General features: G+C 58.3%; 1 protein-coding gene across 1 annotated transcript in view; it reads right to left on the bottom strand.

The window, feature by feature from the left end:
- LOC142828102 (inactive tyrosine-protein kinase 7-like) overlaps positions 1–16,314 on the bottom strand; it is a 43,591-nt gene extending 27,277 nt beyond the window's left edge. The window contains exon 1 of the mRNA XM_075925940.1: positions 16,118–16,314. Within this exon, the coding sequence (XP_075782055.1) occupies positions 16,118–16,160 (43 nt within the window). The 5' untranslated portion in view covers positions 16,161–16,314. The remainder of the gene's footprint in view (positions 1–16,117) is intronic.
- Positions 16,315–22,551: the final 6,237 nt, after the last annotated feature.

Genomic DNA, 22,551 nt, shown 5'->3' with positions numbered 1-22,551 from the left:
CCGGCCCAGCGGCCCGCCAGCGCCCCGTGCTCCAGCTGCCAGCCCCGGCCCAGCGGCCCGCCAGCGCCCCGTGCTCCAGCTGCGAGTCCCGGCCCAGCGGCCCGCCAGCGCCCCGTGCTCCAGCTGCCAGCCCCGGCCCAGCGGCCCGCCAGCGCCCCGTGCTCCAGCTGCGAGTCCCGGCCCAGCGGCCCGCCAGCGCCCCGTGCTCCAGCTGCCAGCCCCGGCCCAGCAGCCCGCCAGCGCCCCGTGCTCCAGCTGCCAGCCCCGGCCCAGCGGCCCGCCAGAGCCCCGTGCTCCAGCTGCGAGCCCCGGCCCAGCGGCCCGCCAGAGCCCCGTGCTCCAGCTGCCAGCCCCGGCCCAGCGGCCCGCCAGCGCCCCGTGCTCCAGCTGCGAGTCCCGGCCCAGCGGCCCGCCAGAGCCCCGTGCTCCAGCTGCGAGTCCCGGCCCAGCGGCCCGCCAGAGCCCCGTGCTCCAGCTGCGAGTCCCGGCCCAGCGGCCCGCCAGAGCCCCGTGCTCCAGCTGCGAGTCCCGGCCCAGCGGCCCGCCAGAGCCCCGTGCTCCAGCTGCGAGTCCCGGCCCAGCGGCCCGCCAGAGCCCCGTGCTCCAGCTGCGAGCCCCGGCCCAGCGGCCCGCCAGAGCCCCGTGCTCCAGCTGCGAGTCCCGGCCCAGCGGCCCGCCAGAGCCCCGTGCTCCAGCTGCGAGTCCCGGCCCAGCGGCCCGCCAGCGCCCCACAAAGCCCCACTGCAGTGGGTGCAAGTTCCCCTGGGGAGGCCACGCCCCCATGACCGAAGCAGGGCAGCATGGCCTCAGCAGCTGATTTAATCCCCGTGGTGGCTGCAGGGCATCTTCAATCGACCCAGCTGTGTAGCGCAGACAAGCCCCAAGTACCAGTCTCAGGCAGGAGACATAAAACTGGCTTTACCCCTCCCCCCATCCTGATCCCTAGCTCCCCCCGCCCCCGGGCTGCACTGCCACCTCCCCCCTGCAGCCTGATCGCTGTCGTCGTCCCCCCCCCCCCGCCCCGGGCTGCACTGCCACCTCCCCCCTGCAGCCTGATCGCTGTCGTCCCCCCCCCCGGGCTGCACTGCCACCTCCCCCCTGCAGCCTGATCGCTGTCCCCCCTCAGGCTGCACTGCCCTCCCCCCCCCCCCCCCCGCAGCTTCATCGCTTTCCAGACACATGGAGACCTGGGCTCCCCTCTGCAGCCTGATCTCTTTCCAGACAAGGAGGCTTGGCCCCCGCTCCCTTGGGCTGCTCTTCCAACGGGCTGCCAGCCCCCCCCCCCCAGATGCAGGCCCTGGATACTTCCCCAGTGGAGGACTCGAGGGTCCTTGTGCCTTCCTCCCAGGGCTCCTTGCGGAGGCGGACCGGCAGCCAGCCTTGCCAGCTCCATGCTGCCGCACACTCTGGGCTGCCCGTCTGGGTGGCCCACGCTACGAAGTAACGGGCCGAGGGCTCTGCAGGGTTCTACCTCCTCCCCGCCACTCCCACCCAGCCCGTCCCCCCTTTGCACCTCCTGCTCCCCCACCATAAGAACCGGCCTTGCGTATTTCCAGCCCAGAGCCCCCGAAACGCCGCAGCCGATGCTTCCCGGCCCGTTCTCCCAGCCAGTCCCCTATGGCACACGCACGGGACGAGCTGTGCAGACGTGCTATTTGCACAGAGCGGTGCCCTGGCCAGCCAGACCCGCTGCACAACTCCAAAGGCGGTTTCCAAACGAGTCCATTTGAAACGTGCAGGGCAATGCGTCTGCTCCTCCCCGACACGCCAGCCCTCCGCCCTCCCAGCGCAGAGCGACCATATGGGACAGGCTGGGAGCTGCAGCGGCCACCCACCGGAGGGAGGGGGGGGGAGGGCTGCCTGCCACAAGGCACTGACAGGAGCCCCCGAGGCTCGTTGGCAAGGCCCTAGAGCGGGTCAGGAGGCCCAAGGGGAGGCCTGGCCTTAGCACTTGCGGCGGTTCTGGGACGAGGGGAAGGTTCAAACAGCCCAGCCACCCCATCCAAAACTGCCGTGGGATTCCTCGACAAATCCACGCAGCCGATTCGGTATCCACAAAGAGCCCGTTTGTGACCCGGCCGGCCTGCTGCTAACTGCGCGCCTGTGTGGCGTCTCTGCATACCTAGCGCCCAAGCCCACTCACATGAAACGTTCCCATTCCAGCGCCCAGAGCGCGGCTTCAAACGCTTGGCCAGGCAGGAGTGTTTATTCACGGCTGGAGCTATAGAGCTGGGTGTTTGCTCATGGCCACATGTACCTGGAGGAGTCCTGCTTTGATCTCGGGGATTCAAGCAGCAAATGAATCGTAAGCGGACGAGGAAAAAAAAAATCCATGAACGGCTCCAGCGCTACATGTCTGTCAGACATCTTGCTGCCTTTCAGCTCGGGTACGGAAAGGAGCCGTCGGACATGCCTGGCCAGGCCACTGAACTTTCTCCTACCGCCCCAGAGACGCGAGCGCGTGGCTGTGCCAGGATTTCTGGGGCCCGCCCAGACGTACCCGCAGACCCGAGTGTCGCCAGTTTAATGGCTCTCCGCTCCAGCCCTCAGGCTTAATGGAGAGCGCCGCTCAGCACGCAGCCCAGCAAGGAAGCACCGGCGGTGCGGGGGCATCACGCTACGGCCAGCCGGGCAGGGTGCGCTGGGAAAACTCCTCTAGGAAGGGGCCCGGACAGACCAGGGTGGAAGCTGTAAATCTAGCTCAGCCGTTTCTAAAGCTGAACTGTACTCAAGCCATGTTCGGCAGGTCACACTAGAGCCCCAGGAGGGACCCCTTGGGCCCCGGAACCTCGGAAGCCACTCAGCCCTGTGGGCAGCCAGGCACTGGTCACGGCCCCACTGAAGGGACAGGGATGAGGCAGGCACAAAGGATACGTTTACACGGCAACGTCGGGGCGCTCGAGTCAGCTGGCCCGGGGTGAGAACCCAGGTCTCCGGCATCCACACTGGCTCTTAACCCGGGGTTAAGAATGTTCTAACCCCAGCAGCAGGGCTCTAGCATCTACACGGCAGAACGGAGGCCTGAGTCAGACCAACCCTAGGCCAGGCTCCCTGCCTCCATCGGAAATGTGGCCGCGCCAGCCCTATGACATGGTGCATGCTGGGAAAACTTGCGTGTTTCATGCACCACCGGCCGCCAGATCCGTCTGGGCGGTCACATGGCTGTGTTATTGCCCAGCTACGGGGGCCAGCAACAGGGAGGAGAGGCCTTCCGAAAAGCTTCTGCCCACGCGTCCGCGCCTGGGTCAGGACCCCAGCAGAGCGTCCGTGAGGAGCCGCCTGACATTTTGACACGTTTTCTGGATCATCAAAAGCACCTGATACAGGAGGCAGCTGGAGACTTGAACTAGCTCATGCTGCTCGCTGTGCTCTAACAGGGGCATCACTCAGCACCAGGCTTCCCTGCAAGAGAGAGCCTAGTGCTGCCCAGCTGATTAGCAGAGCGCCCGCAACCGGCAGCCTGTATTTGTATGGGTGGTGCACAGCTGTACATGCCTTAGTGCACGCAACAAAATTTATTCCACACATGACAAATTAAAGTGGGCGGTGCTCACCGCTATGGCACCCCCTGCTGGCCAGCCTGGGAATTCACTCACCAGCGTGCCTTCATCTAGCGGTGTGTCGCCGCCATCACGTGGGTCATGAGGAACAGTGTCCTCTTCTGGACCCAGCACTCCGGCTGTGGCCCGCTCAGTTCTACCCCCCTCAGAGAGGCTGGCAGTTCTTTGTCCAGCCGCCTGCCTCAGTGGCCAGTTGCAGCCCATCCTGTAGCCCCACTGAGGGGCGTGGCTAAGGGGGAAATGGTCCCAGACCAGAAATCTACTCAACAGCTGCCATGCGCTGCATCACCTCCAAGCCCCACTGCCTGATTCCCTGGCCACTTCCCCACAGCCCTAGGCCTGGGTGGAGAACGACAACGGCCAGGCAGCTCACGCACGATCCCCAGAGTCCCGTACCCCAGAGGTTCAACCTGCATACTAAGTCCCTCACCAAGAGCTCTTCAACAAAGTGAGCTGCCGTGGGGGAAGGGTCTCTCGGGGACCAGTAACGGGTTATAAGGAAAGGAGAGACAATCAGATGGGAGGAAGGTAACTGGAAGGGTTCCCCAGGGCTCCGTACAGGGACCAGTGCTGTTCAACATAGCATTAAATGGTCCAGCAAAGGGGGTAACAGTTTGCCGACCATACTGAGTTATTCCAGGTAGCAGACTATGAAAAGTTACAAGGGATCTGACAGCACCGGATAACGGGACAACCAAAAAATGCCAAGTCGAGCACACTGGCAAGCACAGCCCCAACTCCCCACACAAAACAAGAGGCTCTCCATTAGCTGTTACCACTGAAGGAAGATCTTGGCGTCAACACGGCTAGCTCTCTGAAAACGCCTGTTCGGTACAGGCGAGCAATGCTAGGACCACTAGGAAAGGGACGGATCACAGACCAGTAAAACCATGGCGCGCCCATGCCCAGACCCGGAGTACTGCCTGCAGTTCTAGCCACCAGTCCTCCGACAGACATGAGAACTGAGAAAGGTACACAGAAGGGCAACAGAGCGAGGCTAGCGAGACAGACTGGACAGCTGGGAAGAGATGGACTCGACACAACCACAGCTAGTTCGGAGAAAGTCAATGGAAAGGGTTACCGACTTTCACCCAACACACGAACCTGGGGGGGTGCAAATTAAGAGGCAACGGGTTTAAAACCAGCAGCAGGAAGTACTCCTTCAGCTGGTCGAACTGACGCTGGAGAGCCGAACGGGTAACTGGCTTCAAAAACCAATTCCATGCGGCATGGAGGATAGCCCCCGACCGACCTTGCCGGCCAGGAGGTGTGCTCGGGGTGACCCCAGCCCCTGGCTGACAGGCTGGGCGACAAGGGAGGGCTCACCCCATAGCTCCGTTTGGATCGTTCCCTGCAAAGCATCGGGCATTGGCCATCGGTGGCAGACAGGATGCCGGCTGGGCCGCGGGCCTGACCCCTCGGCGCCCGGAGCACTCCCAGGCAGAGCTGTCTGGTCTGTAGCACGCAAACCCCGTTCCCAGGATGCTGCGAGCCAGGCAGCGACTCTGGTGCTAATTAGTGCAACAAAAGCAGCATTCTGTGCACGCTGCCTCCCGGGGGACGTTAGTTCCAGTCCGCTAGCAGCGCCCACGCCCGTACCGAGCAAGGCTGCCCAGCGCCCCTCGGACAGGCAGCGCTGCTCCCCCACACCTGGAGCCCCAGCGCGAACCGGGCGGGATGCTGGCTATTGATGCATTTCCTCCTCGAGGGGCAGGAGCAGGCCCCGGAGCAGAGGAGCCAGGCGTCGCCCACGGCGGAAAGGCAGGCAGCCGGCCAGTGCCCCCCCGCGCTCGGCCCATGGGGCTTTCGCCACGAGACAAGCCATGCGGCAGACACGCAAAGCCCGGGCAGCAGGAGGCAGACCAGGACCCCCCAGTAGAAGGCCAAGCTGGCTCGGGGGGTCCCGGATGCAGGGCACCTCCCCGATGCCAGCCTCAAACAAGGCACTTGAGGACTCGTAATCTGGGTCCTATTTCATACTGGAGCCCCGTCTGACCTGAGTGACTGTGCGACGGTCGTGGGGGGGCCCTTGTCCTTCCTTGCCACCCCCACATGGCGCACCAGGCCTGAGATCGGACTGGGAGCCCCAGAAAAGGCACCCCCAGGCAGACAGGCTAAGAGCCCAGGTCAACGGCCTTGGGCTCACGCTAAGGGGCTCCCCACGGCAGGGCAGAGGGTTAGGCTGGGGCTGGACCCCAAGGAGGTCCCAGCCTAAGTAGGAACATCTGGGCTGCAATGTTGACCCCACGCTGCCCGCTTGAGACGGCTGCCCGGGGCGCTGCCCTGGCTTCCACGCAACGCCCTGGGGCCGAGCTCGTCACAGGGGGACGCGCTATAGGGCAGAGTTTCACTTTGTGGCTTCCTGGGTTTGGTTTCTACCTGAAATGTTTCGCTGGGGCCGGTTTTCCCTGAATGGCTTCGGGGGTGAAGTGTCAATCCAGAGGATTCGCAGATCTGAGACTCCCGTGGCGTGTCCGGGGCTACAGCCTGGGAGCTCAAGGGGCCAGCCGCTGCGCCTCCGGGTTCTACGGGAAGCCTTCACATTGCGAGCGCAACAGATCAGCGCCGCCTCCGCTCAGAGAGGGAGGGACCCCCCCCCCACAGCGTCGGACCAGCAGGACCTTCACGGCATTTGCCCTCCAAAGCCCGAGCACGCCGTGCCACTCCCCGTCTCTCCGACGGGCCCACGGCCCAGCGATTGAGCGCCCCGCCCAAGAGCAGGAAGCCAAACCCAGGTCTCCCCACTCCGGGCCAGCGCCCCACCCGGCTCCCCCAAGGAGGAATTCCCACGGCGAGGGCGCCAGCCCTGCCAGCGGATGAGAACAGGAAGGGAGCTGAGGCAAGTGGCCAGGGATGGAAAGGGGGTGCCGGGGGCAGACAAGAGGACGAAGCGGGAGGGGAGGAGAGGCAGAGGACGAGCAAAGGGCAGACGGAGCCGTGATACCGGCAGAAATGCTTCCAGCGACGGGCTGCCAAGCGAGGTGCTGAATAAATCATGGGGACTGAAGTGCAGTTGACTGGGAAGGGCCAGATGCTCTCCTGGGGGGCTGGGCGAGCGTCCCACAGCCATCGCAGCTGGGGACGTTACACACGGCGGGTACAGCCCTGCCCTGACGGGACACCGCGGCCCATGGGTTCAGGGGCTCTGGTCCCAGCTCGAGTCCAGGCTGTGCTCTGCGGAGCCTGCACTGCGGCGGTCACAGAACGGCACCCGCCAAACCCACAGAACAAGCCCTGAGCATTACCGCAAGGTGGGGAGGGCCTGACGCTGAAGGGACGGACACGGCGAGAACGCCGGAGTTACAAGCACCCGCCCTCGGGCCAGAAGCGGAGTGCTGCGTCTGGCGGTCGTGAAAAGCTTCTGCCGCTCAGGGACCCGTCCCGCCACCCCTCCGAGCGGAGCGCCGTGCCGCTCGGGGCACAGCCAGAGCCTCTGCCGCTAGGCGCAAAAAGTTGCCAGATGCGCAGCAAAGTGAATCTGGTAAGAAGCCACAGCATAAAAGCCCTCCAGCCCAAACCCACATCTCACCTGCTCGGCCTAACCTCCCCGTAACTGACGAGAGCAGACAAACGCTGCTGCACACCCCTGTAAAAACAAGGTAGCAGGGCCCCTCACCCAGCAGAGGGGGGCCGGAAGGGGTCTCCGGACAGCATCTCGACCAGGCCCAGTGCGGAGGAGGGACCAAGTAACCCTAGACCATCCCCTGGCAGCTGTGGTCCAGCCTGGTCTGAAAAGCCCCCAATCACAGCCTCTGTGGTACCTGGGGCAGTGCTCACCCCCCCGCTTAGCGCTGGAAAGTTCTTCCAGTCCTATGCACCCACATGCATCTGGGCAACCCTCCCTAGCCACGGTTACCCACAGTCCTCCCCCCTCAGCGGGAACAGCTCTCTGCTCTCTGGCAAGCAGCGTGTCGCACCCCAGGGCTGAGTGCAGAGACCGTGCACGCGGGATGGGCCCCTCTGCCACCAACCCCCCCCCAGGGCGAGCGCCCGGCGGTGCGCAGCGGGGAGCCTGGCTCTTCGGAGAAGCCGCAAGGCTCTCTCAACCCTTCCCAGCAGGAAGGCCGGACAGCTGTCCACGGCTAGGCTGGCGCCGCCTTGCTGAGCCACACGTGCGGGAGGAAGCTGGGCACACGCTGCCCTGGGGTCTGAAAGCCTCTGGAACGCTGGGGGAGCCGCTCTCAGCACGGCAGGAGGTGATCGCGGAGCAATGAGCAAGTCTTCCCCTCGCTACGTCCAGGCTGTCAGGGCTTGGCTGGATGGGCGCCAGCTGCCCCTGTCTGTGCTGCCATTCAGCAGGCTGAGGGCTAATCAAAGAGTCGGGCCTAGGGATGTTCAATTTCAAGTAACTGACTAATCGAATAGCCGGTGCAATTTGCATTGACTATTCAATTAGTCGATAGGGCGCCTCCACCTTTGAAACGCAGCAAGAGCCCTAGGGCTGCCGCTACACTTCAAAGGCTAAAGCCCGGCAGGGAGCACAGGGCCAGTGGGGCAGCCCCCTGCTGGCCCCGTGTGCCCCAAGGTGTTTCAAAGCGGCAGTGTCGCGGGGAGCCTGGAATTCCCCCACTGACCCCAGCCTCCATGCCACACTGCTGCTTTGAAATGCCGTGGGGAACCCAGCGTCAGGCTCCATGCGGCGTTTCAAAGTGGCAGCGCCGTGTGGAGCCCAGGCGCTGCCCCTCTGAAACACCGCTCCCCGCCACTTGCTGCCTCTTTCTGACAGAGGCAAGGGGGGGGAAGCGACTAGTCTGACCCTCCCCGCACTCATCTCACAGCAGAGCTTCACAAAGCGCCTCCCCTTCGAGGCCTCGTCATACTCCCTCCTCGGCCTACGCAGGGCCCGAGGCAGAGCTGGTCCTGGGCCGACCTGAAGGATGGGGAGCGTGGCCTTGTCTACACTCTCACCCCTGCCTGAAACCCGAGCAACCTCTAGCTCAGCCTATGCTACAGGCCCCGGGCCTGCCGTGGGAATCGCTCGGTGAAATTCTGCGGCCTGCATTTCCCAGGTTGGAGCGGACCACCAGAGTCACCACAGTCCCCTCTGGCCTTTAAAAGGCAAATGAAAACACGTAATTCAATTCCAACCCCCAGAGGTAACGTAACGCTAACCGTGCAGTAAAGTCGCAAAGGAGCCAGGTCCCCACAGCAACACTAACTTGTGCACCGCTCCAACCTCTATTACTAGGCTGCCTGTTAACCATGTAAGTGCAGGTTGAACCTCTCTGGCGGGTAACGGCCGTGGCCCAGCGCGATATTAGTTAGCCTGACGTCTACTGTCATGGGGTGGCCCACAGTCCCATGGAGTCTGTTTACAGCCACCGCCCTGGCTCTCCATGTTCCATGCTGTTATTTAGCTCTAATTTACCCCTCGATGCCCGCTCTGAGCCCAGCAAGCCGTGGAAGAGTGGGTCATGCTGCTAGACAATATTGACCTCCCATGGTCTAGCAAACCCTCTGGTTCAGCGTCAGTGAGGTCCCGGGGGTGCCGGACTAGAGAAGTTCAACCTGGAAGTTCTTCTTTCCAGACGTGTTTCACAGCACACACCCAGCAGGTCTTACGGGCCACGGTGGTGCTGGCATCACTGCCGTCTTTCCAGTGTCTGGGTTTACCGGCGCACTCTTACCACTCCATTAATAGTCCTGCACTAGAAACGTGCACCTTGCATCCTAGTAACCAACCCAACCCTACGGCAAGAGGGAGACTCTGCTATCTGAGGCCCTGGGCATGAATGAGCTTTTACTCATCCCGTGCAGAGCTCTCTGCAAAGCACGCCGCCTGGGGACAGCACAGGGAGTGCTGGCTAACCAGTGACTTAGGCACCTGATTACCACACACCCTGTGTCCAATTCCTCCTGCTAACGCGGAATACCGATCTGTGCGCGCTTCAGGGGGAGTGCTTCAGTGCGTAACTGTGCCAGACGGTTTCACGGTGCCCTTCTGACGAGAGGCAGCATCCTGGCGGGTGCTTTACTGATCAAATCGAAGACACGTCCCTACTTTGCGAGACCACAAAGGGAGCCCCACTCAGAGTGCCAAGCAGGCACGGTTCTCCGGCCTGAGCTTGGCACAAGACCCTGCCGGAGAAGGGCTGGTTCTACAACGGAACAGCTAGCTTGTTCACAAGCCTCTGGTATTCCACCCACAGGGCCCAACTGCGGCACCGAAGTCTAGCTAATGGCACCAGCTGGCTCTTCGTGCACTGCCCTGGTGTAGCAGTTCCTCTGCTGCAGGCCTGCCCGGCCACTCCAGGCTATTTTAAGAAACAGCAGAGCACTTGGACTGCTCAGCGACTTAATGCAGCCCCTTCCTGCATTATCTATGCACTAGAGGAACGTAAATAGCAGCCTCCAAAGGGAGGTTTAAAACCAGCAAGGGGAGGTGGTTACTCAACTTTTCCTATGAAGCATTTAAAAGCATCGGTGGTTACAGCGTATTATCCCTCGGGCTGGAGGCTCCTGTCTCCGCCCCGTCTAGCTGCTCCCATTGTTACACAATGGAGTGTTCCTCAGCTCTGAAGTGCCAGCTCATTTGGAAAGAAGGCCCTGCCAGGTCAGCGCAGGGTCCAGCCTGTGTCTCTGGGGCACCCCAGGCATGGACCCCTACCCCACGGTGGGTTTGCTGCGTGACACAGGGCCAGTGTTAAGGGATACCAAGCATGGCAGCTGCCTGGGGCCCACCGCACAGGGCCCCGTGAGGCTCCACCGCTTCACGCCCAGGGCTCAGCAGCATGCCATGGGCAGCAGCGTGTGGAATGCTGGAACTGCTCAGCAATGCCCCTGGAGCCTGCTTGCAGCCCCCTACGGGCGCAGGCCTCCCGCTTTAGAGGAAGGTACAAAAACGCCCTTTCCCTGGGTAACTCGGGGAATAACCTGTGCACGGAGGAGATCTCTTCTGTGCCCCCCTCACTGAGCGGCTAGCCTAGCCTGGGAAGCAGGAGGGATTATACGTCAATTACCGTATGGAACTGGATAGCAGCCTCCATAGGAACGCAGTCCTCTTGCAGAGTCTACATTTGTTTCCTTCGTTAAAGGGGTTTTTAAAAGACGGGGTGGTCCAGACAAAAAGCATGAATCCACTGAGTCTGCAACGTCCTGCAGGCCACAGTTCGGCAGGGCCAGAACGAGGGCTGCCCACATCCACTGCCTTGCGCACATCAGGCGAGGACTAGCGTCTGTACGGCGAGACCGTCTGCAGAGACGGTCACACGGGATTCAAGCCCTGCTGGCACAGATTAACCTCACGAGGGGGTTTATCGCTGCACTGCTCGACTGCGCGGATCTTCACAAGCCCCTTGGGGACAGGTGGGGGCCCGAGGCGCAGACACACCTGGGCACGGATTTCCCAGGAGTGTTTTGCAGCACCTTGCTCAGAGTACAGCTCTTGTTGCTCTCAGGCGGCAGTGCAGCACTCCTGCCCAGCAGCCCCGGGATGGCTCAAGATGGATACCCTGAGGCACACTTGGTGGCCAGCTGTGGAAGTCCCGGGCTGGGGCTTGCCTGGTGTCATGCACGCACTCTGCGGCCCAGGCAGAAACTAGAGCAGCACTCAACTTCCCTGCACCAAGAGGCCATCTGCTCTCTTCCTGCCCCTCCCTGTCTCTTTCTCCGCATACCTTCCAAATGCTGCAACCAACGGAGCCCAGCTCCCGCCGGCAAAGCCTCATTCACTGCACAAAGCAAAGCCCTGCTTCAGGCCCTGAGCACAGGCCGGCTCATGGAAAAACAATCTGCCATCCCGGAATTACAGCCAGACTCATAATGCACATGCACCACAGGGCCACGCCAAGGCTAGAAGGCAGCCTTATCCCTGGGCTTTCACAGGCTCACTGCAGCTGCCGCGCTGGTTTAACACTGGGGGGTTTAAGTAATTAATATTTTTAAATTGCACCTTGTTATTGCCTCTCAGGCTTTCGTCGTACCACTCTGGCAACCTTTGACTACTGAGAAAGCTGGCCAATCATTCCTCCGGTTTCTCTCAGCCACTTTCTAATGGGACAGAACTTTGCCTTCACCCTGGGACTACTTAATTTCCTTAATGGACTCTTTTGATTAACTCTGCCAAAGCCTCATTGGAAAGCGCAAATCTACTATCTATCCGTAGGTCTGTCTGCATGAGCCCGTCTGTCTGTCCTTCCAAGAACTCCTCCAAAACGGGAGCTAGGATCACCACATTTGGTACGCAGCTCCTTCTTAGCCACCTCTCCCGCTACCTTTAGGGAAGGCAGGGGCGCTGCAGCTCCCCCATCTCCATTCGCACAGAAACACTGGTGGCTGTTCCCCTTCATCAGGGAGCAAGGGGAAAGCGCCAAGTTTGCTGCATTTCTCACTCTGGCAGGGGAATGCAGGGGGGCAGACAAACCAGGAGTTGGGGGACATGCACCTCTCTTCTAGCTCTGTCTGCTGCAGTGGCCATAAGGAGATGCTTCTCACCTAGCCCTAAGCTGCTGGGGTGAGAGGTAGCCCCCTTTTCCCCGGGGAAAGCCTGCATACTGAACCCCTCATCCCCAGAGCAACGATTAAGTGAAGAGAAACAAACATTGAATTAAGGACCTGAGCAAAACCAGGTAAATATTCTAGTATACAAGTAATTTTACTAATCACTATTGGCTTTCATCTTACTATTAAAATGGCAATCAAAATTATTCCCAAAACACAATTGTAAATACTTTACAAAACATTCAAATGCTGATTGATAAAGATTAGTTACTAATAGTTCACATTTAGGACTATTCCTTGAAAGAAAATCACAAAAACATCTACAAAGTTTGGCAATCCATAGGCTACAGTTCCGGTTGGGCTGTGATGAAAGTTCTTTGTATGGATGAGAATGCATCATCTCGGCAAGGATCATATAAATTCCTAACTAGTCATTTCTTGGCTTTATATGCTTGGCTTTTGTGTTTGATAGCAACCGTCACTTAACAATTACAGAAACTTTTATTTTCTATTAAATGTATTGTCTAAGAGTAACTTATTAAGTTATTTAAGTGGCTATAAAGAGTAACTAGTTCTCCTTTAATAATGTCACCTCCTTATCTTGAGACCCAAGATTCTTGGCTGAGTGAGAAGCAAATGTAATCAAAGAAGGACTAAGCAAACAAAACGTTTACACAAATTTGGTTACTTTGGTTTGTCCTATTCTTAATGTTGCCAACTCTCCACATATTGATAAACAACCTGTTCAGAACATACACAGAGAGCTACAACACAGCAAAATCTTTTCTTTCAGAGAACTGAGGTCACCAGGAACTAATCAATGGATTATAAGCATTTCTTCTATAGTGCCTTTTATGAAGGACATCTTCATAGCATAGATGGATTCCATGCAGCTGATACGATGCAACAAGAAATTAACCTTGCAAGGGCTGTTTTGGATTTTAAGTGACTAGGAAAAAAAAAATGTTGGGTTTGTTCTCCAGAGTAGATTTATTTAAATCAAAATGATGTAAATCACTGTTTTAAATCAGCAAGCAGGAAACCTTCATTGAAATAATTAATTTCAATCTTATTCTATATTTTCACTTGAAGTGATTTTCCTAAAGAAAGCTAAGTCTCTCATTGGTTAGTGTAATTATTAAAACATGTTCACATGCTACAGCCTTTACTTTAAATTTGGTATTTTGATGACCAAACCGGTACACTAAATCTATAAACATTATGTAATTTATTCGGACTCTTACTTTTTACATTGTTATTATTGTAGAAAATGGAGAATGACATTATCGACAAGATGATTAATCTTTTATTTATGATGTGTTAACCTAGATTTAGCAAGGAAACTAGAATGCAATTAAAAATACACAAAACAGTATTTTAAAATTGGTTTGTTATTAAAACTACCTTAATGTACTGAGTACAAATAAAAAAAGTGTATGGATTTAATGCACAAGGAAATATTATCTATAGCGAATTAGGAATGTAAAATTTGGATTATTTGGCTAATTAAATAGTTGATGCAATTTGCATCAACTATTTGATTAGTCGATAAAGGCACCTCTGTCTTTGAAGTGTAGCAACAGCCCTTCAAAGGAGAAAGCGCTGCAGGGAGCACAGGGCCAGAGGCAGTCCTCAGCTGGCCCTGCTGCTTAGGGTCAACAGGGGAGTCTAGGCCCAGGCTCCAGCAGGCTGTCGCTTTGAAGCACTGATTTCTGATGGGGGGAGGGAAGAGGACGACACCGACTAGTCGTCTAGCTTGTCGACTATCCGATAACCACTGGCTTATCGGATAGTCGACTAGTCGCTCACATCCCTAGAGTGAATTGAACTAATTGTTTCCGGTGATCATCTGTCAAGATGTGAGAACTAGTACATTTTATCATTGGTGTTGGACTCCATCCCTCCAAACTACATTCACTCTCTCTAATGCACGTCACGGTGTGTTTCAATCATCTGACCCCTTAACTCACACATTAGAATGTTGTAGATATTAAAGCAAAACAATTGCTGTCTGAGTCATTCAAATAAGTAATCACTGAAGAGTCTGGAAATTCTCTGCCAGGAACCCCACATGTTTTATAAATAAGTATTTCCAGACGCATGCTTAGATTCACCCCCCCCCCCCAACAGTCTTCTAAACTATGGTTGTGGTTATAAAGAAGCTCACTAGCAAAAGGTTTCACCAGTGTGGAATTCAATGTGCTGGCAGTCACTGCTGCCCTGTGCTCCTCAAGCCCTTCTAGAATATTAGCGTTTCCATCCCAAAACGTGAATGGTGAAAAACCACAAAGTGCTGAGCTAGGGTCCCCGTCCTAGGGAAGGCAAACCAAGCCTATTAGAAAACGCAGGGCTGGAAGATACTTCCTACACAGCCACATCGCCACGCTGCTCCCTATGGGGATACAGCAACAGGACCCAGGAATATCCAGGGCCCACCCCAGTCCAACACAGCCCTCCTAGGCACAAAGCCACAAGGAGTTGCCCTGAGCTCTGCACAGCCCCTGCTCCAGGGAGCACCCCGTGCTGCTTAGGGGTGACCATACTGCGCAGAAGCTCAAGGAGGTGTAAGATGTCACCTCTGCTGGGGTACGGATCGGAGGGGACAAACCTCAGGCCTGGAGAGGTGCAGGACCACAATACACATTTAAATGCTAAGAACAGTCCAGCTCAGCCCACCTCCTGCTAGCTTGGGACAAAGTTTCAAACTGCAAGATCCAAAGCATCTTTCATTCACATTGTTACACACTGGCAAAGTGGATAAATCACCGGCTTCTGCACAGGGGGAATCTAGGCTTCCTTGCGTCTCTGGCGAAGTGCTACTGGGGCTGGTTCTGGGTAAGACTAGACTACAGGGGTTTTCAAAAAAAGTGGCCCTTTTTCCTAAAAAACTTCCCCTGCATCTGGACTGCTGCTGCGTTCTCTCGAAATTAAATGGAAAGAAGCTGTGGTTTTTTCGACAGCGGTAAACCTCATTTGACGAGGAAGAACGCCGTTTTGCGAAGAGCTCTCTCTCCAAACAGGGCTCTCTGGAAAGAGAGGGTGCCGATTGTCTGGGTGCTCTTTCGAAAACGCGATCCGCTTTCTCGAAAGTTGCGTGGCTCTAGACCATCTTCCGAAAGAGGCTTGTGGTCTAGACGTACCCTCTGGGTGCGCCGGCTCTGGCCGCTCTGCAGCCCCTGCGGCTTCCTCCCCCCCCCCCCCAAGCAGCCCCCGTCTGGAAGCGGGCCGGAGAGGGCGGAGCAGCGCGGGGCCCGGAGGGCGCACCGGCGGCAGGGGCTGCAGCCCGGGCCATGCCCCGAGGGGAGGCGGCTGGAGCCCGCAGCCCAGAGCAAGCGCCTGGCGGCCGGTCCCAGCTCTCCGCGCGCTCCGGGCCGGGCTTCCCGCGCCCCTCGAGACTGGCCCCCGAGCGCCCCGGGGGGCAGCGTGACCCGCCCGCTCCCGGACCCGCCCCACGGATGGGGCGGCGCTGCAGGGCACGGGGACCCCCCAGGCCCCCGGCCACCCTGGGACGCCCCGCGCCTGCTCCAGCCCCCCCGCGGCACCCGCTCCACACCCCTCCCCCCCGGGACCCCCAGCGCCTGCTCCAGACCCCCCGCGGCCCCCGCTCCAGCCCCCTCCCCCCGGGATCCCCAGCGCCTGCTCCAGCCCCCCCGCTCCAGACCCCTCCCCCCCGGGACCCCCAGCGCCTGCTCCAGCCCCCCCGAAGCCCCCGCTCCAGACCCCTCCCCCCGGAACCCCCAGCGCCTGCTCCAGCCCCCCCGCTCCAGACCCCTCCCCCCCGGGACCCCCAGCGCCTGCTCCAGCCCCCCCGAAGCCCCCGCTCCAGACCCCTCCCCCCGGAACCCCCAGCGCCTGCTCCAGCCCCCCCGCTCCAGACCCCTCCCCCCGGAACCCCCAGCGCCTGCTCCAGCCCCCCCGCTCCAGACCCCTCCCCCCCGGGACCCCCAGCGCCTGCTCCAGCCCCCCCGAAGCCCCCGCTCCAGACCCCTCCCCCCGGAACCCCCAGCGCCTGCTCCAGCCCCCCCCGCTCCAGACCCCTCCCCCCGGGACCCCCAGCGCCTGCTCCAGACCCCCCCGCTCCAGACCCCTCCCCCCGGGACCCCCCGCCCCGCACTCACCGAGCAGCAGCAGGAGCCCCCAGACCCCCCGCGCCGCCTCCATCGCACCGCTGGGCGCCCGCCGCGCTCACTCCATGCCGCCGCGCGCCGCCCCGGCGCCAGCCCCGCCCCACCCCACTCGGCAGGGAGGGGCTTCCGGTGTGGGGGGGGTCCGCACCGGAAACCGCCCTGACCAGCACCGCGACCTCTGACCGCGGAAAGGCGCCACGACCCCCCCCCCCCCCGCTCTGGCGCGCGCACCCTCCCCTTCGCCGCCGCGCGGCCGTCACCTAGCAACTGTGTCCGGGCCGTCCCGGCCCCGCCCCTTAGCGACTGGCCCCGCCCCAACCGCAACCCATAGCTACAGACCCCGCTCAGACCCCTCCCCTAGCAACTGGCACTGCTGGCCACACCCCTTAGCAACCGACATCCCCTCCAGCCCCTCTCTTAGCAACCGGCCTCACAGCCCCGCCCCTAGCATCTGACTGTATCCCGGGCACTCCTCTGGCAACTGACTGCATAGCTCCACCCCTAGCAACTGACTCCTCCCCCAACTCCGCCCCATAGCTACTGACCTTCCCCTAGCCCCACCCCTAGCAACTGACTCCTCCCCCAACTCCGCCCCATAGCTACTGACCTTGCCCCAGCTCCACCCCTAGCAACTGACTCCTCCCACAACTCCACCCCATAGCTACTGACCTTCCCCCAGCCCCACCCCTAGCAAATGACTCCTCCCCCAACTCCGCCCCATAGCTACTGACCTTCCCCCAGCCCCACCCCTAGCAACTGACTCCTCCCCCAACTCCGCCCCATAGCTACTGACCTTCCCCCAGCCCCACCCCTAGCAACTGACTCCTCCCCCAACTCCGCCCCATAGCTAGTGACCTTCCCCTAGCCCCACCCCTAGCAACTGACTCCTCCCCTAACTCCGCCCCATAGCTACTGACCTTGCCCCAGCCCCACCCCTAGCAACTGACTCCTCCCCCAACTCCGCCCCATAGCTACTGACCTTGCCCCAGCCCCACCCCTAGCAACTGACTCCTCCCACAACTCCACCCCAGAGCTACTGACCTTCCCCCAGCCCCACCCCTAGCAAATGACTCCTCCCCCAACTCCGCCCCATAGCTACTGACCTTCCCCCAGCCCCACCCCTAGCAACTGACTCCTCCCCCAACTCCGCCCCATAGCTACTGACCTTCCCCCAGCCCCACCCCTAGCAACTGACTCCTCCCCCAACTCCGCCCCATAGCTACTGACCTTCCCCCAGCTCCACCCCCAGCAACTGACTCCTCCCCCAACTCCACCCCATAGCTACTGACCTTCCCCCAGCTCCACCCCTAGCAACTGACTCCTCCCCCAACTCCGCCCCATAGCTACTGACCTTCCCCCAGCCCCACCCCTAGCAACTGACTCCTCCCCCAACTCCGCCCCATAGCTACTGACCTTCCCCCAGCCCCACCCCTAGCAACTGACTCCTCCCCCAACTCCGCCCCATAGCTACTGACCTTCCCCCAGCCCCACCCCTAGCAACTGACTCCTCCCCCAACTCCGCCCCATAGCTACTGACCTTCCCCCAGCCCCACCCCTAGCAACTGACTCCTCCCCCAACTCCGCCCCATAGCTACTGACCTTCCCCCAGCCCCACCCCTAGCAACTGACTCCTCCCCCAACTCCGCCCCATAGCTACTGACCTTCCCCCAGCCCCACCCCTAGCAACTGACTCCTCCCCCAACTCCGCCCCATAGCTACTGACCTTCCCCCCAGCTCCACCCCTAGCAACTGACTCCTCCCCCAACTCCGCCCCATAGCTACTGACCTTCCCCCAGCCCCACCCCTAGCAACTGACTCCTCCCCCAACTCCGCCCCATAGCTACTGACCTTCCCCCAGCTCCACCCCTAGAAACTGACTCCTCCCCCAACTCCACCTCAAAGCTACTGACCTTCCCCCAGCCCCACCCCTAGCAACTGACTCCTCCCCCAACTCCGCCCCATAGCTACTGACCTTCCCCCAGCTCCACCCCTAGCAACTGACTCCTCCCCTAACTCCGCCCCATAGCTACTGACCTTCCCCCCAGCCCCACCCCTAGCAACTGACTCCTCCCCTAACTCCGCCCCATAGCTACTGACCTTGCCCCAGCCCCACCCCTAGCAACTGACTCCTCCCCCAACTCCACCTCAAAGCTACTGACCCCACCGGAACCCTTCGGATCAACTGACACTCCCCTTAGCAACTAACTGCCACCCCAGCTCCTCCCCTAGCAACTGACATGCTCTGTCCCCGGTCTAGGAACTGGCTCCGCCCCAGAGCTGCTGACCTCACCTTGGCTCCTCCCCCAGCTACTGAACCCCCCCACCCCTGCCCCTCACCTACTGACACCCCCTTGGCTCTGGCCCCTCCCCTAGCAACTGCCCCTGCCAGCCTCACCCCTCAGCAACCGCCCCAGGGGGGTCCTGCCCCATCCCTTAGGAACTCATCCCTCCTTCCACTGGGCCCTGCCCCAGTGCCTGACCCCTCTCCAGCTCCTCCCCTGAGCAACTGACACCCCTATGGGCCCCCACCCCACTCAGTGCCCTGCCTCAGCCCCTTCCCCACAAGCTCCCTGGAGGGCACCTCCTCTGGGCTCCGGGCTCCCAGATGACTCCATGGGGCAGGGGCCTGCATCTCACCCTCCTGGCCAAGGCATTTCCAGGCGGTACCGACCTCTGGTACCTCAGCAAACCAGAGGGGCTGAGCCGGCCAGGATCCGCACTGCCTGTCTGCTCCGAGCTGGCCGCAGCTTCATTGGCGACGGGTAAGCTCCCGCACAGCTCTATCTGAGCAAGCACATCTATTCCGATGGTGAAAGCGTAGCAGGGAAAACCTATGCAAACCATCAGAGAACTGACACTTACGGTAAACCCCTGAGCCGTCCCCCCAGCTCCATCAAGGGCTCACACAGCAGGCCCGTTGATGGGGGGCAGCTGCCTGGCCATTCAAAGGGGCCGGGAGCTTTTGCTTGCTGTCACTGCTGCTACTGGCCCCAGCACTAGCCCCTGCTCAACTTTTGGCCAAGAGAGTAGGTGATGGGGGAGAGAGAACACCAATGGGAGGGCAGCTAGAGTTGGGGGGGCCTCAGGAGCTTCCCAAAGGGGTGTCTCGATGGCAGTTCCAGATGAAGGCTAAAAAGTAGGGCTGGCTAAAAGTAGGGGGTTGGCCAGAGGAGGCTGGACTGTGAAGGGCTGTGTGCACACAGCCTGGCCAGGAGAAGCACAGGGCACATCACCAGGGAGGTTGGAGCACTAAGAGTTTGGATCAATTGGTGTGCTGATCACACCACTGAGCCCACCTACCTGCCCTCTGGGGCACCCCACGACCCCATCCTGCTGGGCCAGAAGCTCTGGTCTCCCCAAGCCAAGGCAGAGAGTTGGAGTAACAGCCAGCCAAGAGAGCAGCACAGACACTGAAACAGCTCAGCCCTGGGAAAACTCAGGTACAGGGATTTGACAGAATCATAAAAACATAGGAACGGCCAGGCTGGGTCAGACCAAAGGCCTGTCTAGCCCAGTGTCCCATCTGCCCACAGCGGCCAGCGCCAGGTGCCTCAGAGGGAGTGGACAGAACGGGGAATCATCAAGTGATCCCTCCCTGTCACCCGTTTCCAGACTCTGACAAACAGAGGCTAGGGACACCATCCCTGCCCATCCTGACTAATAACCTCCATGAATTTATCTAACTTTTTTAAGCCTATAAAGTCCTGGCCTTCACCACATCCTCTGGAAATCCAGGAGTACAATCCTCGAAAGGGGTCAAAATGCCAAATAAACCCCACATACTTTATATACAAGTTTTAGACAGAGATAATTTGTACGTTCTCTCTCTTTATCGATGAAAGAGAGATATGCACAGCGGTGGCTCCCCTCCTCCCAGGCAACAATTATTTACCCTGGGTTTGATGATAAAAATCTAAAGTTGTATTAAGTATAAAAAGTAGGGCTTAAGAGATTGCAAGTGAAAACAGACAGATCAAAGCAAGTTACTGATTGAAAATGAACATAACATGTCAGTTAAGTCTAGTATACTTGGGGTACTTCTACACTTCAGGCAGTTATTTCGAAATAATGTCAAAATACAGTCAAGCTGGAGGACTTCTTACCCTGACTCCTATAACCATCATTTTATGAGGAGCAAGGGAAGTCAGAGGAAGAGTGCTTTATTTTGAAATAAGTGCAGTGCAGATGCTCCCAATTTCGGAATAAGTTATTTTGAAATAAGCTCTGCAATTGACGTAGCTCAGTTCGCATAGTTTATTTTGAGTTAAGCCCTGTAGTGTAGACACACCCTAAGAGAGATCATTATATATCATATTTCTCAGCCTAGTCCTTATTCCAAGTAAAATCCTTCAAGTTAGAGATGATCTTTTCTCTGGCCTGGGTCTAACAGCTTCTTGTGTATTCAGAGTTCTCTGTTTTCAGGTTTATTCATGTGTATACTCTTGGAGGGAGGTCAGTTTCAAAAGCCAGCTCAAGATGATCATTGATTGCTTCTCATTCCTTAAATAGACTTTCCCCAAGGTCTAACTCTCCCAATCCCCATGGAAAAATACAAAATTCAAGATGGATTCCAGCACCAACTGGCATGCTCATGTGTCATTGTAAGACCAACCAGAATTTGGGCTTACAGGAAAAACAAAGCCATTCACCGATCGTTATCTTGAGCATTGGGCCATTAAGTCCCGTAAGTAACACTAATGGCTGTCACTAGAAATTCTAGATGAATAACTTCACATTGCTAACTTCACGACATGCACACAACTCGAATATGCACATTCAGGGGATTACAGGGTCTTGAGCATTACTCACATTCAAACATATGGATCCAAAGGGTCACAGGTGCCTGGGGGACTGGTGTGACCCTTCAGGTGAGCACTTGCCAGCAGGGGATCTGCTAGACAGGTGTACAAGCCAGAGAGAGCTGAAGATGGGACCGCAGGGATGAGACGGGACCTTGCAGGCAGGGAGAGCAGCTGGTTCCTTTTTGGGGTGGCACAATGCCTTGTTGACAGGCGTCCTTTATTGTGCTAGACAAGGCGGGGGAGGAAATAGCTTTCATTGGAGCAGCTTCTGCTGGGGAGAGAGACACGCTTTGGAGCCACCCAGCACTATTCTTCAGGGTTGGGAACGATGGTCAGAGCAGTACAGTTCAGTTCGGCGATGGTAATTCAGGGTTTATTATTTTCCTAAGCTGTGGTAGGGAACCTGATTTCTATCATGGGCCATTGACCCACAGAAATGATCGGTCGTAGGCCACACACAAGTAAAGAACAACATGTGTGTGTGTGTGTGTGTGTGTGCACGCGCGCGCTTAGGCCTTCTCCCCTGTGGCGCAGTGGGGGGCTGTCTGCTCTGTGACCCGGGTCCCCCTTCGCTGTGCTGGGAGATTCTCACTGACTCTCCCAAATGTGGATTAACCCAGACACCCAGGCTCAGCCTCCCAGGGAGAGAGACAAAGGCAGGGAGGCGGAGACCAACACCAGGTTTCGGGTGAAGGGGCAGTGGGAGTCTTGGGCTGGAACCATGAGGGAGAGAGACTAAGGTTGCTAGGGCTGAGGGCTAGGGGTGATGGACCCCTAACCCAAGGGGTCTGAAACATCCTGGGCCCGAATCCTGTAATCACACCACGTCTCTGCTGTGCTGTATCCTGGAGGGGCAATAAACCCTCTCTATTCTACTGCTGGCGGCATCTGTTCTTGCTGCTACAAGGGTGCAGGACTGGGGAACCCCAACTCGCCGTCACAACTCCAGAGCAGGTCCAACCAGCACTTTTGGCTCTAGCCCCATATGGCGGTGGGGGAAGGATCAGGGCTTCCTGCCTGTGGGGATGGGGGCAGAAAAGTCTTGCCATAGGCCGGATGAAATTAGGCAGTGTGCCAGCTCTGGCCCAAGGGCCATATGTTTCCTGCCCCATCCTGAGTAAATAGTCGATGCTGCTTTGCATTGTTTATATTTTTACCAAAATTCTGGGGTGTCCTTTATAAAGTTTAAACATGTTAAGTTACCTCCAGTGTATTAGTCTGCTCTGCATCTCCTTACAGTAGGCATAACCTAGCTGGGGGGGATAAGATAGAGGTCTATCCAGTAATGACAGGTATGGAGAAAGTGAATAAGGAAAAGCTATCTACTTGTTCCCATAACAGAAGAACTAGGGGTCACCAAATGAAATTAATAGGTAGCAGGTTTAAAACAAATAAAAGGAAGTATTTTTTCACACAACGCATAGTCAACCTGTGGAACTCCTTGCCAGAGGAATGTTGTGAAGACTAGGACTTTAACGGGGTTCAAAAAGGAACTAGATAAACTCATGGGCTGTGTCTAGACTCCACCCCTTTTGCGGAAAAGGGATGCAGATTAGCCACAGTGCAATTGCAAATGAAGTGGGGAGTTAAATCTTCCCTGCTTCATTTGCATGAACACGGCTG

The sequence above is a fragment of the Pelodiscus sinensis genome, chromosome 3 (genome assembly GCF_049634645.1).
Source record: "Pelodiscus sinensis isolate JC-2024 chromosome 3, ASM4963464v1, whole genome shotgun sequence".
In the NCBI taxonomy this organism is placed as follows: Eukaryota; Metazoa; Chordata; order Testudines; family Trionychidae; genus Pelodiscus; species Pelodiscus sinensis.
The sequence above is the reverse complement of the archived record's forward strand: the minus strand, read 5'-3'. Positions and strand labels throughout refer to the sequence as shown.